The 17,399-nt window shown below is 37.4% G+C and overlaps 2 protein-coding genes across 7 annotated transcripts in view; both read right to left on the reverse strand.

Annotated features, from left to right (window-relative positions):
- Positions 1–1,041: 1,041 nt before the first annotated feature.
- On the reverse strand, positions 1,042–3,090 carry LOC113231416. Its single transcript, XM_026465726.1, has 2 exons — positions 3,005–3,090; positions 1,042–2,839 (listed from the first exon to the last, which is right to left on the reverse strand). Exons 1-2 carry the CDS (start codon positions 3,045–3,047, stop codon positions 1,158–1,160), a joined length of 1,725 nt encoding a protein of 574 aa, XP_026321511.1. The 5' UTR covers positions 3,048–3,090; the 3' UTR covers positions 1,042–1,157.
- Positions 3,091–7,803: 4,713 nt separating this feature from the next.
- Positions 7,804–17,399, reverse strand: part of LOC113231581 (espin) — a 217,325-nt gene continuing 207,729 nt past the window's right edge. For 2 of the 6 annotated variants that reach the window (XM_026465931.1, XM_026465929.1), the window contains 3 exons: positions 9,045–9,253; positions 8,561–8,757; positions 7,804–8,168 (listed from right to left, as the gene is read on the reverse strand). In XM_026465931.1, coding sequence (XP_026321716.1) covers positions 8,065–8,168; positions 8,561–8,757; positions 9,045–9,253 — 510 coding nt within the window. In that variant the 3' untranslated portion in view covers positions 7,804–8,064. The remainder of the gene's footprint in view (positions 8,169–8,560; positions 8,758–9,044; positions 9,254–17,399) is intronic. The other 4 variants (XM_026465933.1, XM_026465932.1, XM_026465930.1 and 1 more) reach the window with 3 other exon arrangements.

Genomic DNA, 17,399 nt, shown 5'->3' on the forward strand with positions numbered 1-17,399 from the left:
ATTTATTTTTTTTATAGTTAAAATAAATGTCGAACCAATATTTATGTATTGGTCATGTAATTTAACTAATTTACTTTAACTATTTAATGTTATTTTTTCACTTTAAGTAAATTGTTTATTAATCTTATTGGTCTCTAATAATAGTAATCTATAAATTGAATTAAATTTTCTTATGGCATTTACCACATCATAATATGTGTATCACAGTGTCTGAACACCCGATTGTTTAATCAATGTGTTCTGCCCACCATGACGTATGGTGCTGAGACATGGACGCTCACACAAGAGACTATACAGGTTGAGAATTGCACAAAGGGCCAGAGAGCGCGCCAAGCTCGACGTCAACCTTGAAGACCAAGTTCCGAACGTTGAGATCCGACGACAGACGAAAATCCAGGATGCTGGAACTCGGCCCATGGAATTCGAATGGGGTTGAACGGGACACAGCAAGGCAAGGTGATGTCAGGTGGAGCAACACGTCGACTGATAGGTGGCCGAGGATGTGAAAAAGAGGCGTCATTGGATGCGTCTTTCACAGGACTATAGTGGATGACACAAACTTTAGGAGGCTTGTACCCAGCAGTGCGTGAAATCAGGCTGTGGATGATGATAGAATGAGTATGGATTTAATCATCATATCAGCCTGAAGACGTCCACTGCTGAACATAGGCCTCCCCAAAGATTGCCAGACTAGCCGCTCGGACGTAACGTGCATCCATCGGTCACCCGCCGCCCTTACCAGGTCATCCGTCCATCTAATAATGGGCCGTCCCTTTGAACGCCTTCCGGTTCGTGGTCTCCATTCAAGAACCTTTCTGCCCCAACGGCCGTCAGTTCTACGAGCTATGTGCCCTGCCCACTGCCACTTCAACTTGCAAATCCTTTGGACTGTCGGTGACTTTCGTACTTCGTTATTCGGTATTGCGGACGAGAAGACGTCCCGAAGCTTCCCGAAAGCTACCCAACCGAGTCGGATTGGACGAATGATGGATATAATACAGGAATTAAAAATTGTATAAAATTAAACAAGGATTTTTAGCAATTTGTGGCTTATAATTCATAATAATTTCACTTATATGATAATACTCATTGCAAGATAAATATTTTCGGGTAACAGTAATTATAAAAATATCCAGCTCAATATCAATGACATTGTATCATTTTTTGTAAATCACCAAAAAAGTGGTTGGCGATGTTGGCAACTTTGAGTTTTCAATATTTGAATTTGATTCTATTCCATTTACTTTTTCAGGTTCTTCTGAAATTAGGCGCTGAATTTGCGGCATTGTCCTTGTTATATCCCTGTACGGTAACGATTTGGTTACACCATCATATCTACGTAAATTTGTAGATGTTTTAATCGCATTAACTGCCATAATTTTGCGAGCGACTTGAGTTTTCTCATCGTCATTCAACGTTAATTGTACTTTAACATACACTCCTTTGTTATTTGCCATGCTGCCAGACTTTCGCGACAAAACATACTTCCCGTTGCATGTCACAAACATTGTGCAAAGCTTTTCACTCAAATCTCTTTCCAAATTTCCCAAATCCATATCTATATTAACGAAAAGATCCTTCAAAATGTTTAGTACAAGTTTAGGTCGCAGGAACTTCAAATGCTTGTCCAACATCTGCTTCCCACGAGTCTTAGCACTATCAATGCTACTTGAAATTAATTTGTTGATAAATTTTATGTTAGCATACCTGCTTCTTTGTGGATCCAAATTAAATTTGGTTAATTGTTTTCTAAATAATTTATCAATTTTGTGCTCATATATTTTGCTCATTTTGTTAAGCCCGTCTATAACTTTCTCCTTCTCATTGTGACTGTCTTCACTCACATCTCTCTGATACATAGCCGCGTAATTGCTAACCGTACTGACGCCAGTGTCATTCAAATTCTTGTACAGATCAACCATAAATACTTTTATTTCGTCGTAGCATACTCTAAAGTTTTGACAAGTAGCCTTATCGTCTAATTTGTTGCTCTGCAACTGTTTTTCAATAGCAGTTTTCGCATCCACTCGTGGCAGCATATTTTCAACGTGTGTTCCAAAACCAAAGAATGGGATTCGGCTCTGTTGATTTGGCTGAACGAACTCACAAACGACTTTATAGTTTTGCGATAAGTATTTAACATCGTCGTACAAATTCGTAAAGAACTCGTGTAGATTTTTAAGAAACTGTTGCTTTTCGTCATATTGCTGTTCTTCAGGCATCAATTTCTTGTATTGCACTTGGACGTTATTCCACATGCGTGCCCAAGAGTCCATTATATGTGCAGGATTTGCTCGATTAACTAGGGGGCCGTTAGTCCACTTGCATTGGTGTTCGATCATTTGCGTTAACATACTGTCAAGTGTCGATGTAACTAACATTTTCGTTTTATTAGAAACAGGCTCTTTACTGAGAGCCTTACTGATGTTAAATCTCAACTTTTTGTACTTTTCTATATGGTCTTTAAACGAATCTTCGGATCTTAACATTCCATTAACTTGTGCTGGTTTGTCTGCAAATTCTATTATAGTTGTTTCTTCTCCGTTAAGCTCCGTTTCAGGCTCTTCGCTAGGTAGTCCGCCATCTAATAAAGGCTCTAAAGATTTAATTTTGTCATCTATAAATTCGAGAATATTTAATTTGCCTCCTAATTCTTGGACCGCTGATTTGAATATAGGGTTCCCAGACTTTGTTTGTAAGTATGGTTTAATGTACTCCTTGAGGTAATTGCTGATTTTACTGTCGAAAGCTTCGCCTTGAAAACGAGATGACTCTCCACTCGAGCTTGAGTCTCCCGATGATGATAATGTAATTAAAATCCATATTACTGAAGCCGAAACTGTAAAAAATATTACGTAATTACTTTAAATCTGTCTGATGTTTACAGCAATAAACCTCGTGTAATTTTAAAAATATTTATTTGATATACATACACGGGACTAATGACAAATATAAGAAAGTTGAACAATTACACATAATTTTATTGTTTTACAATGCATTTTACCTTTCCATTTTACTGACAGAAAATGTATCATTTTTGAAGCCATTGTACTATTTCAAACCATTTTGTTATCATGTTTACTGCGCCGCAAAATTTTCACTTTATGCGAATATAATTTTTACGACAGAGTTACATCAGATGTATTTCCAAATTGCAATTTTATATTCGCTTTTAACCATTCGTGGATTTCACAAGAGTTTCATATTATTGCTTTCAGTTTTTGGGTCACAATGCATACATACTATATAACTTACGTTAGTCAAGAAGCACAAACGAAAAATATACTTCCTTACACTAGCGTTATAAAGGTTGATCAAAAGTTAGCTTAATTAGTGTAGTTTAAGCATTTTCAGATTGGAAATGAACCTATTTTTAACTGACTTCAAAACTTTTTTTTTGTATGTATGTTACGCGATAACTCCGGTATTTCTGAACCGATTTTCATGATTCCTTTTTTGTTGGAAAGGAGGTACTTCCATAGTGGTCCCATTTCATTTCCAAGAAAATCATCCAGATCGAAGGGTGGCTGTTCACGCATAAAGATTCATTTACATAAATAGCGCCTAACATTAATTTAGGAGCAATTACTTTAATGGTTGATTTTGCTATTTCTCCAATTCAAGGCGTTTTTCTCTCAATATACTTTGAGTTGTGAGAGCCGATTTTTATTATCTCCAGTGTCAAGTCGTGTATAGTGGCGAACTAGGGGATATTTCCATAAAACTTAGCAAATAGACGTAATTCCACGTACTTTTGAGGTCGGTTTTTTAGTACTCTGTACTGAGATTATTTTGAATCCAAATCTAAATCGTGTATATTTGTTTTTGAAAGTGCACGAGAGGAGGATGGCAAACGTTTAGTGTATGCCATCGGTACGATAAGAAGTTTTTTTTAAACAAACCAACGTATCAGGCACTTTACAATTCCCGTGGTTACGGCTGACGAAAATGAGCGATTCGTTCTGCGTACTTTTAGGTTCTCGTGTTTCTGTTAGAGAAAAGTTTAAGGAGATTGGTATCATGACTGTACACTTACTGACTACACATCTTCCGGTCTCTCCGGCCGCATAGAGACGTCGTTCATTCGGCGTCGTAAAGTGAGCGTGCCCTTTTTTTCTATATCTATGGCGTGCCTTACAGCTCCGCTACCAGTGAGGAGATTTGGTAGTCGGCTTAGAGTCGACGGCTCAGCGGTAGCAACCGTTAGTTAGGGAAATGAGCGTGCCTACAGCTCCGGTACCTATCTGGAAAATAGGGAGGGTGCACTCGGGGCGGTCTCCTATGGCCTTAGAGAGAACCGGATGACGTACGTGCAAAGGTGCTGATCCGGGGCTAGGACCTGACTTAGATGGTCCTTGTGCAAGTTCGCTCGCAAGAGGTTGATAGGGAGGAGCACTATAAACTAAACTTATGTAGAAAGATATTGAACCGTCAACTCACTCAAATATTTTGTACTTAGGTAGGTATGTAGGGATTCAGAGGAGCATGTTTTAGGTTTTAACGGCTGTTTTAAAATTGTTTCGTGACCACTATATAGTTAGTGGTAACAAGATTCTTTTTTACAAACCAAGTAAAGAGACGAACAAGTCGTGTGCCTTGTAAGTGACACGCCTGTCCACCTGTATATAGCAGTTCTAATTCGCAAATAACTGAAGGGTACTGCCAATGCGCCCGTCGCCTTGAGACATAAGTTGACAAATCCCATGTAATTTCGCCAGCACCCTTTATAACGCACACACTCAACATAGCCCCACACTAGGGAAACCCTGTGTCGCGGCTGCCATGGACACACACATAGACAACCACAAATTACACCCAAACTCACGAGAGAAATAAATGTAGGCCATACAAATATTTCTCCCGGCCCGGGAATCGAACCCGGGGACCTCTGCGTGGCAGTCCGGTATGGTAACCGTTCGGCCACGGAGGCAGTTAAAACTGGAACTGGAACCTTTGAAACTGGAACGCATTAATGCTCACATTACCGTTTCGCAGCAGAAATATGTTTGGCTGATTACACGTAGCGCCGCGACGGCAGCATTTTTTGCTGCAGCACCACAACGATTACGGCGTCATACATACACAGCACCAGCGGTGCAAATGCAGTCCATATGGCGTCATCTACTAAAATCGCATACATTAGTAGAGAATTGCGGCAATCCTCGCCGCCGCCGTATCAAGTAAGAGAGATGCCGTCGGACATTGCGTCGGCGTTGCGTCGTCGCAACTGCGTCGTACTATAACATATTTTTTTTTTTTTTTTTTTATTTTTTTTATACCTGACAGGCAAATGACTCCACTCCACCTGATGTTAAGTGGAAAGTGGTATCCAAACGCGAAGGAACCTAGTGCAGCGATGGAATCCTCAATGCACTAGCCGCCTCCACCCTGCCTGCCTACAATATGCCTCTTCACGCCTCGTTTGAAGGACCCCATATCATAAGAGGGAGGGAAGACATGTGCCGGAAGGGAGTTCCATTTGTCAACCGTGCGGCAGAGAAAGGAGCCACCGAACCTTTTAGTACGCGATGGAACGCGGCAGGTAGTGAAACGGTGACTACGAAGGCCAGCACGCGTGCTTCTGAGCAGGAACGGGGAAGGGGGGATGAGGTTGAACAGCTCCTCAGAGCACTCACCATGGTACATGCGGTAAAAGGCGCTAAGCGATGCAACATCTCTACGCAGTTGCAGAGGTTCAAGGCGTGATGAGATGAGATGAGATGATATATATATATATATCAAAACGACATGCCACACAGTGCGTTGAAACAACGCGCGTCGACGGAATAGCGCGTGTGGCACTCGGTCCTTTGAAATAATAGCGTTGCATAAACGCCGCCGCTGTGACGCGTCTATAGAAGTGTGTACACAAATGTTAGGGCGGTGGTGCCGCTGTTGTTAAGGTACCATGTGTGATTGGCCTAAGGTGGCAATATTTCCCTGGACGAACTCTTTCACTTCACAAGGAGCTCTACTGTTACTAAAATTTTGTCCTGTGTGGTGTCTAAAACGAACTCCTAGTTATGAAGGTTACAAGTCGCGTTTATCCCTTTTTCTTGTTATTATCAGAAAAAAAAGGGTCAGCGAGAAGAATTTAAAAAGACTCGGTGTAAGCTATTCTGCCACCATTAATTAATTCAAAAAAAACGGCAAAAATGTTTACTTCTTCTGAAAGTTTACGCTACAAATTAAATTCCGTTATTTTCTATTATTTCCAGCGATATTAACGTTACAATCAGTTTCTAGAAAAAATTGTCTATGCGATCAATTGAACATTGATTTTAGAATTGTATATTTTTCCCATAGACTTAACAGGTGGCCTTTGACAGCAATTATCTTCGTCACGACCTGTACAATTGAATTTTTTGTGCTAGTTTCAAATTTCATGCATATCGGTCGAGTAATTCCTCTCGGAAAATATGCGAAGAAAGCTTCGCTCGCTGCGCTTCGGTTATTGTAAAATTGTTTATCATTGTTATATTACTAGATATTACTTGAAAAAAGCTAATATTTTCTGTATTTTTTTTACATTTTGTCCATAATTTTGGCGAAAAGTCGATATTCTCGAAAACCAATAGGACTAGCAAGATAGGGCGTGACTAGCGCGAACGCGACATAAAGCGCGATATACTGCAGCTATTCTCGTATGTATATCTCGCGTTTAATGTCGCTCTCGCGCAAGTCACACCTTATCATGCTAGCCCTACTAGGGCTATTATGAATACCCAGTAGAGCTCGCACGATAAGGCGTGACTTGCGCGAGAGCGACATAAAGCGAGACATCTCTATACTAGATAATGTCTCCTTATAAACATGAGAAGTCCTACAGCGAGATTAGACAACGTCGTCAAAGTCATGGACCGTAGAATAACACTAACGCTATATCGCGGCAGATAGCACAAACTATGGGCTGTGGAATATGGCAATTTTGAGAAGTTTGGTTAAAAAAAGAGACAAATATTAAAGCAACAGCATTTTTATTTAACAACATTATATAAAACCATCTTATAAGATTCACACGATACAGATCTTAAGTAGCTCATACAAAATCGCAGAAGCCCAATTTTCTTACGACTAATATTGCAACTGATATCACTGCGTGTTAGAAAAAACCTTATCAACATCTTTAAATACAATATTCTTTTTATATATATATTTTTTACATGGGCTCAAGCTAAGATTACACTAAAAAATTATCTTTAAAGCCAATTATTTTTCATAAATTTTATTAAATTTGTAATTTAACTACAAAATTGCAAAAATTAAAATTACATTTAACAAAAAAAAGGATTTACATTTATACAAGGTTACATTCATTATAATATTTAAGATCTATTTGAATGTTAATAATAAAATCTTTGTTTAAAATAGCCACTGCAGTCTAAATTTAAAATTAAGTTTCTTTTTTTATTACTCACTTAGCAAAATTCAAATTTTAATATGAAACTATGTTCTAATTACGATTTCTTTCAATTAAAAGTTAAAACGTGTATGATATAAAAATTCGTCATTATACAAATAATAATTTTCGACGTTCTTATTATAAAAGTATATTCTACTTATGCATCTAAACTAAGTCGCTTTCCTCAAGACATAAAAGTTTTCAATTAGCTGACAATTTTGTTTCAAAAAATCAAAGAAATTTTAAATTAAGTATTTAATTAAATTGATTTTATCATGAATTGTCTATTTGCATCACGAAATACGAGATGAATACGCTTAAGAAATACATACAAAAATACCTGCATAAAAATCAAAGTTGGGTTACTTAAGACATGAGTCAGTCATCATTAAATCCTCTATAATTATAACTTCCTTTCTTCTGTAATATATATCCCTCTGGTTTTATTTTATCATAATTGAATGTTAGCTTTTAAATATAACAACTTTGATTTAAATTATATTGAATTTTCTCTTTCATTTGAGTACGATTTTCCCATACTTTAGAAAACCATATAGGCAATTCACGATTTTTTTTACTTATGCTATAACCATGTATTAAATACTTAAAATTTAATGGAACGTGTATACATGTTTAGGTAAACGTTAAGTGCCTAGAGTAAATTATTCGAGTAAGTTGAGTTTACTGTTTGTCTTGCGAAGCTGTGCTCGCCAGGGTATTATTTTGGCTGTTTCTTCTTCATCGTCGTGTTTACCGTTCGAATGGCCTGTAAAATAAAAGTATTGCGTTTAAAAATATTATTCAAATACCTGAATAATTAACTTAATCAAATTTGATAACAATACACCATAATATTATTATTCGGATTTCTTTCGAGGCTTTCGATAACATTGATCACGTTACGCATCTATCGCTTCAGGATTATTGTAGTTTCAAAGATAAAACAATGATATTATCAAGAATATCTTATCATAACTCGATAAATAATCGTAGCAAGATTTTATAATTTAATTACCTTACATAAATACGTCTCTAAAGCTCTCTCAATATGTCCAAACTTACATATTATTTATTTTACATGTTTATGAGAGCTTGATGAAGGAAATGTTGAGTATATTCAAATTATACAAGAATTTTACTGATAATCAGGGTTTTTACCATTATAATGTTCACTGGTGGTGAGTTTCATCTCCGATGGTGCCCTCATAGGCTGCGAAGGAGAATCGTAGCACAATGTTATATTGTCTATAGAAACTGCTCGTTGTGCCCCATTAGGATATGCGCGCCATTCACTACCGCCATTCTGTTGTTGTGTACCGTTTGTGTCTTCCACTTTTGGCGTGTACAGTGATTGCCTGTAAAAGCAAAAGTAGTTGAATTACCAAAGTGTATTGTATTGTGACTTATGAAAAATCTGAAAAAGTTTGTTTATTATCGTATAGAAAACCGAATCAACCATCTTTTGTCATCCTACGATTTCATTACTCGTAAGAATTCATCATTTAGAAGCTAATATCTCAGTATCAGACTATAAGTAACAGTCATTCAAATATTTTCGACTCTCCTCCACCTACCATATTCTTCACCACATTACACAGGTATACTGATTAAAACTACGTAAGCGAAATGACACTTAACTGACCTCAATCGATTTTCAGCTTCCTCCCTTCTCTGCAATAGCTGTCTCTTCCACACCGGAACAGCCGCCGCCCTCCGCCTCTCCGCCTCACCAGCTAATTCTCTCTCCAGGTCCCTTCTTGCTTTCTCAGCCGCACGTCGTGCCAACATCTGCCTCTTCCATGCAGGTATGATATTGCCCGAGGCATCTCTCTCCGGGACCTGAGGATAACCCTACCGTCGACCAACCGCAAATTGTGTGAAGGGGTGTACTCCATCGTGATTTCATAATTTTATTTAATATTTACAAGTCATTAAGGTAACATATCTTCATTAATATTTACAAATATAATAATATTTACAATGTTAGAAAATAATGGTTGGTGTTATCGAAATGACGATGGAAATTAGAAATTTAATAGTGAATAATGTCTACGTTACATTACACCGACAGGCACGTTGAAATTCACATATTAAAGTAACTTGCCTGACAGATAGAGCAAACAAGGATTTATCCATAAAACGTTGAAGTGGCAATTGAAAACAACTAATCATGAAACCGAATGCATAAAGCAAAACGTGCCAGTTAAGCCAATCAGATTACAAATGGCGTCTAAAATGTATTGTTCTTAATGAAAACAGTTGTTACACAGTTATACTCGTATATGGGGGTGCAGTGTGGTTGTTATTACATCACGCGAGCTTCGCTGTTGACCGTGACCACTTGTAACGGGACTGATTTGCTATTAACGTCGTTATCTAGTTTTCTTACAGATCTTTCATAATAACAGACTATATTTACTCATCTATTCATAGTGGTAAACTAGTATGCACTTGTGTTAATTAAATCGGAAATAACAACGGAACCACACACACGACCTTTGATAATATAGAACAGTTAGTTTGGCTTCATTGACCCGGTCGGGAATCGAATCTGAGATCTCAGAGACGGTGACTCCGTGAAAATTGGTGTGCAAGCCACACGACTACAGAGGTCGTCAAAAATGCAGTTTAACTATATTTTTTTTATTAAAAATAGTGATAGATACAACATTGATACAAGGAATACTAACAAACTAGAATCTTGCTTTGGGCAAGAACCCGGGCGGGTTCATTGGGTTTTAACCCACTGCCCATCACTGGTCAGGGTACTATGGTACTTATTTTACAATAAGAGAGTATTTTATTTTTTAGAAGCAAATATTTCAATATCGTGCAATGAATTATGTACCCCGCGCTCCAAAACCTACGCAACCACGATACCGTTTCGCCTTAAGGATAGACTCCATTAGTCCGCACTCTTCGACATTGTGTCCAACCCGTCCGTTTCACATAAATGCATAACGGGAGGTGAGCGTGCCAACAACTCCTGTACCTAAGTGAAAAATAGGGAAGGCGTGCACCCGGAGTCGCTCACTCAAGGCACTACCTTCTTGAGCACCGGGTCCGTGGCAACGGTGTGTGACAACCGTGTCCTCAGGCTTATCTGGGGTCAGAGAGTCAAATAAGTAATACTCGACCAAATCAAGAAACAATGTCAATTATGAAGCTTCATTCGCATCATGCGTCTTTGAATTTGATCGTGTATTACTTATTTGAGAATGGGAGTACAGAGCCAGGATCTGAACTGGTAAGATCCTTGTGCAGGCTTGCTTGCACAGGTATGCCCTTCCCGTATAACCAAGAGGTTGAAAGGGAGAGGCGCCATAAAAACGTAGATATAAGATAATTACATTGTCCCTATCTCCCGACCCGAGAGATGGGAATAGGATATTCCGGAGAGACTACAGGCTCGCCGACAAGAACAGGGTATAGCGGGCGTCCGGGTCAAGCCTTCCGCCAGTGATACGCCTTCACGGGCATCTCTAGCGGACCCAGACTTGGATATGGACTCGCTGGGTTTTGTGGTTAGCTGTAATGATGAACACGTTCGTAGCACGTGGCCGGGGCGTTCGTCTCGTACGTAGCTAGCGCGCGAAGGAGATGCGCGGGACACGTAATTTGCCCTTTAAGTTGGAAGCTATGTCCGAACATGGTCGCAGGACACTGCGACCGGCATTTCCTACGGCACTAGCCCGGAGAACTGGTAGAGGACGAGCTAGATATCCTCCAGTCCCTCCTTAGGTGATTGGGAACTGGAAAGATGCCATTTTCCGGTGTCGGGAAGTGAGCGTTCCTTACAGCTCCGGCTCCAAAGAGGTCATTTGGTAGTGGACTCAAAGTCAACGGCTAATCGGTGGTAGTTGCGCAATGCGTAATTTGATGTGACCGTTCTCACAACTCCGGTACCTAACTGGTAGCTCACCTAAGGCGCTAGCCTTCTGAGAACCGGAAGAAATCCGTGCAAATAGGCTGATCTGGGATCAGGACCTGACTAAGTAGGTCCCTGCGTGGGCTTGCTTGCACTGATTATAGTGCCCTTCCCGTATAACCAAGAGGTTGATAGGGAGGGTATGTATAAACAAAACTTGTGTAGAAAAGATATGGGAGCTGTCCGTTTTACATAACGTATTGTTACTATGCTGCGGTTTCAAGTGTGATTGCGTGTAATTGAATAGACATCGCGTCGCAACTGCAAAACAAACATACAGCTATGGAAAGTGCAAACATGTAATTTCAAAGCGTAAAAAGAAATTACCGGCGTCACTCATTGAACGAAATATTTTCTATGTCAACACAATTTATTAGTTTATTCCGTCATTCATCAATCTATAGACGATGATTTCACAACTTAAGTTTTACGTAATGAATTCTAAAAGCTTCTTATTTTATACTTTCATTTAATGATATCTATTAGACTACTAGACAATGAATCTTTTTGTTATAGAAACTTTCTATACAAATCTAGGAAACAGTTGATTCAGGTCTTTGCGGGCTGTCGAAAACATTTATTTATGAATTTACAAAGTTTGTCTGCAAAATAGCAATGGCAATGCAGTGGGAAAGCATTTTGAGTGTCGTCAATGATGAAATGTGATTCTGTAATTAGATATTTTGCTGTTTTTCCCACACCACCGAATGGAACAACCCCCCATTGTTAGAGATATTATCTTTATTACAATAAATACATAATATTTTTGGTATATACGCATACGTACACACAGGTCAGTTATTGGAGCTGTACTATTTCAGTTTTCTAATTTGCGATTTCAGTGCAAACGAGAGTTGATATTTAAAAGTGATATAACACACTTTTGCCTGATGAGTTACTAGGGATGGCCCTTATTTCCTCTCTATTTTTGGTTTTATACTCGATAGTGTCAGATTATCGAAAGTTATCGAAATGCAACTGCGTTAGTTATGATAAGGAGAACAGCATAGCTTTCCGATTATCATAGTAAATTACTATTGTGATCGTGTATAATTTATCGTTCTTTTATTAAAAGTTACACGATTATATGACGTGATTGATAGCAGCTGCAGCCATCTATATTGTTTTATTCACACTAATTACAGTACACAATTCAAATGAGACTATTATTTTCTAAACTTTTTTGGAGCAGTTGCGATCGTCTATAAATCGTCTCGTAGAAATGTTCGAGATACAACTATAGTTATAGCGAGTTCTTAGGTTTTCGGTAATAATAATAAGATGTTTCCTTGTTTAATTTAACATTACATTTGAATTGAATTTTTATTGAATTGATATTCAATTATTTTTTGTAAAATTACTCCACTAGTATTCTTATAATTATTAATACAAAGATCGAACACTCAGAAAAAATTCCTTCGATCCGGTCGGATTCGAACCGACGTCTTTTTGCATACCGTGCCAGACGCTATACCAACTAAGCCACGGAACGAACCAACGGACCTCACGAATTTCTCTATGTGCTTGCGTCGTGTCTTTGTACTTGGTCTTTCAACGATTACATTTGAAGTTTTTACTAGCAAAGTGTTCGTCCAGGGAAGTACTGTCACCTTACCTATTTCTGCCGCAGCAGAAGCAGTAGTGTGAGCATTATTACTCTACCATCCCTAATTGCCTTCGTGGCCGAACGGTTACCAAGCTGGACTGCCACGCAGAGGTCCCGGAACAGGAGAAATATTTGTATGGCCTACATTTATTTCTCCAGTGAGTTTGGGTGTAACTTGTGGTTATCTACGTGTGTGTCCATGGCACCTGCGATACAGGTTTTCTGTAGTGCGGGGCTATGAATTTGTGCGCGTTAAAAAAACTAATACGCGGCTAAGTGACAAAATATTTTTTTGAGATGTCATTAAAAAAACCATGACCCAGTTTCAAAATATTGAAATTTATAGGTTCCGATAAGTCTAACACGTTAACTAATTTTAACTGTTCTTAAAAGATAACTTTATGCTCTATCTTTTGCCGCGTTTTAGTTAGTGGACGGCAGTACTGCGTTCCGGTTTGGAAGGGTAAGGGTGCTGGTGAAATTACAGGCGCATGGGGCTTGTCAACTTATGTCTCAGGGTGACGGGCGCAGTGGCAATGCCTCTAAGATTTTTGCAATTTAATGCTCTGAGTGGCACTGCAACTGTTATGAATAGGCGTGTCGCTTGCTCATCCCGTCACTTGGTATAATTAAAAAATAAAAAACTTTTTGAATTTACTTTTATTGTGTAATGTTTTTATACGTCCACTTATACGTCTCACGGTACAGTGGGACGTATAAATAGGTTAATGATAATGATGAGAAACTGCACTATTTTTTCGGATCTAAGTCGATTATATTTGTTTTTTCAAACAAACCAACGTTTCAGGCCCTTTACAGTTCCCATGATCACGGGTGACAGACCTGTAAAGGGCCCGGTTTAGATCCGAAAAAATAGTTTCATTTCCTATTTACTAACAATCACAAAAACGTAAGAACTCGAGATGATGATGAGAGTTAAATTGCATAATCAACTATTAAACATAATTAATCAAACTGATACCTCTGTGTCTACTAAAGAAAAATTAGCTCGATCGATATCATTGCGCAAGATCCATAATGATAGCTATTATTTAAAGATTATATGACGGTGTCTTTTACAATGTACGTGGCAGAAGCAAAATTCGCGTACAAACAAAGCTCATACTCATGTGTAAAGGAGAAAGCGTAAAAACGAATGTACGAAAAAACAAACGAAAACTGCCACTGTTTATTGTAATTGTAGAAATTCATACTTTCAAATTAAGATTTTATAATCTGATTTTGAAAAACATGATACGTCTTGAAAGATTGTTTGCTTAGAATTACGGTTTAATAGTTTAACTACAGCACGACGTTATACTTTCTCTCCTTTTAACCGATAAAATGGAGGAGGTACTCAATCGACAGTATATTTTTTTTGTACGCTTGTTACGCGATAACTCAAAAATTTGTGAACCGATTTTGATGATTCTTTTTTGTTGGAAAGAGGATACCTCAGTAGTGATCTCCTTTAAATTTGAAGAAAATATTCCACCTCTAAGGGTGGCAAACTAAGGGATGAATCCGGTTTCGCGCACTTTTCGAGGATTTTGACTTGGATCGACACGAGGTCGGTTTTTTATTACTCTATAGTAAGATTATGACTGCTGGCGCTGGGATCAAAAAATTACGAAGATCAGTGTCTCTACCACGAGTTTACTGTGACAGTTGTCGCTAGCGACCGCGTAAATTACTTCACTATTTTTTATGGCAAATTATACAGCGCCCCTGCCAGTCACAAAAAGAAGTACCTAACATTTTGTATACAAATATTTTACGCCGTTGCTATGGTAGAAGCACAGTAATGAGTACATGTATCATAAAACTTTAAGGGCCTGACTGTGCAAAGTCAAAAGTTTAAGGAGTCTGGTATCATGACGGTGGTATCACAGTACAATTTCTTAATTTCAATAAGAAAGAAGATATCCATAATGTTAACCTTAGAACTAAGTTAAAAACGACTCTTTTATGGGGAACTGCACAACACGTTTTTACAATAAGATTCCGGAACATATTATAAAGATTATAATTTACTTAGTTTAAAAATATTTTAATTGAAAAGTCATATTACAAAATTGGGACTACGTTTTAGATAAAGATGTATGGAGAGACGACATGACTCTAGATTCCAGACAAATTTGATTCAAAGTGTATTCCATAGCATTTAAGTTTATTTAAAAAGAGCAATCCTTAGAGTTTCTTGCTCGTTCTACTCAGGGAAGTCGGCGTAATGAACGAGCAATAGCTTAAATGTGACATTTTCAAGTGTAAATTTATTTTACCTATGGAATAAATGATTCCTTGACTTCTTTGACTTGACGAACTCTTTTACAAAGAGCTCGACTACTACAAAAAGGGCTCTAACTCTACAGTCAAATTAATAACTTCTTTAACGCAAAAGTAAATTCACTACACTACCACGTTCTACATAAATTAAAATTACATAATGCAAAAATTCGATTACGCCCATTCTGTGGCCATAATTCTAACATTAAGCTTCTTAAAACGATATCTAAAGCTTACATTACGCAATCACTCTTACTATCCAACCGATAGATATAAAATAGATTACATTCTACATATTTGTATACATTAGTAGTTGTAGCCCGTAACTACGTCCGCGTACGTTTTTTACATGCATTTTATACTACAAAAACACAAATGAAAAATATTCCTGTTTGTAATTACAATTCCCTATAGCAAAGGTTTTAAAAATGCTTGTATACTCTAACGTACCCCTTTTTAGGGGTTGTTTTCAAAAACCCTGAAACACGTGTCTATTTATTTAATAAATTATTGAAATCAAGTTTGAAGCAAATTACACCAAGCATTAAAAAGTTCCCACACATTTACGTTATAAAATAGTTATACTATTTTACAGCTTTGTAAGTTCAATAATACGAATAGGAATACGAAGAATACAATTTTTCATACAACTTTGTTTACCCTTTTTTCCCCTCTTAGGGGTTGAATTTCGAAAAATCTGTTGTTAGTACATTTTATAAAAGAAACATACCCTCAAATTTTTGTGTTTCTAAGACGTATGGTTTTTGCTGTGTTATATATATAAATTATGTATATATTTTTCCACATTTACCAAATTACTACGGTAATGCATCGAGATTCACACACTACATCATTAATCATGTTTATTGAACCACTTTCAAATACAAAGTCAAAGATATAATTGAAACTTTCTTTCGAACAATGATGTCATTCATTACGTTGGATTAATTAGATAAAAATAGTCGCATCGTGATCGTATCGCAGTCGCATTCTTTGATATCGATACTATTCAATGTTTGAGAAAATCGTGAGCGATGGAGGAGTAGCTATGGATTCAAGATTCACTGTTTTTGTTACGAAACACGATATTCAATTGTTATTGCGCGAAACAAAGTAAAAGGGAAAAAAGTGAGAGATGCCAACACGTAAAAAACTTTTCTTGCATTTACCTAAATAAGCGTGTTTTAATAAATTTATTTGCATTTTGATTTGTCTTGATTAAGACCGAAATTGGTTTGAATAAGAAATAGGTCTTTTAGAACGGAAATTGGTTGATTATTAAAAAAAATACGTACTTTACATTAATTAAAAATCTAGACACGGAATAGATTAGCCCAGTGGGAGAAAGATTACTTCTCGATTTGGAGACGGCAAGTACTTATTTATGACTTTGATTTTTAAGTTCCTCACATTTGTGAGTGTTTACTACCAATACATTTCGCTAACACTGAAAGAAGCCTACAACGTCGAAGAAGGTTCACAACACTAGGAAAATTTACGATTCCCAACTTTTTTTAAATTTGTTAGGGTCATCAACAGTTTACTGCTTTTCAAGAATATTATTCTTAGACCAAACCAAGGTATTAATAAAATTTTTATTGAATTGATATTCAATTATTTTTTGTGAAATTACTCCACTAGTTTGTTATAATTATTAATACAAAGATCGAACACTCAGAAAAAACATTCAGAAAAAATTCCTTCGGTCCGGTCGGATTCGAACCGACGTCTTCTTGCATACCGTGCCAGACGCTATACCAACTAAGCCACGGAACGAACCAACGGACCTCACGAATTTTTCTATGTGCTTGCGTCGTGTCTTTGTACTTGGTCTTTCAACGACTTTTTAATCGTAGCGCCATCTATGAGAAATCTATGACAGATTTATCACCCAGTTAGTACCTTTACAGCTACCAGTCCTGGCGAGAGATGTCGCTATTCAATGTATTAATTAAATTTTTATTGAATATAACAAACTAGTGGAGTAATTTCACAAAAAATAATTGAATATCAATTCAAGTAAAATTTAATTAATACAGTGAATAGCGTCGTGTCTTTGTACTTGGTCTTTCAACGACTTTTTAGTCGTAACGCCATCTATAAGAAATCTATGATAGATTTATCGCCCAGTTAGTACCTTTACAGCTACCAGTCCTGGCGAGAGATGTCGCTATTCA

Source organism: Hyposmocoma kahamanoa, unplaced genomic scaffold (assembly GCF_003589595.1).
Source record: "Hyposmocoma kahamanoa isolate Upper Pololo Valley unplaced genomic scaffold, ASM358959v1 65, whole genome shotgun sequence".
In the NCBI taxonomy this organism is placed as follows: domain Eukaryota; kingdom Metazoa; phylum Arthropoda; class Insecta; order Lepidoptera; family Cosmopterigidae; genus Hyposmocoma; species Hyposmocoma kahamanoa.

What these genes read in the sequence shown, in the direction of transcription:
- LOC113231416 (XM_026465726.1), bottom strand. Translation starts at nt 3,047, where the DNA reads ATGGCTTCAAAAATGATACATTTTCTGTCAGTAAAATGGAAAG. An exon ending in TCTGTCAGTAAAATGGAAAG is followed by an intron (nt 2,840 to 3,004) that starts GTAAAATGCATT and finishes TATTTTTTACAG; the next exon opens with TTTCGGCTTCAGTAATATGG.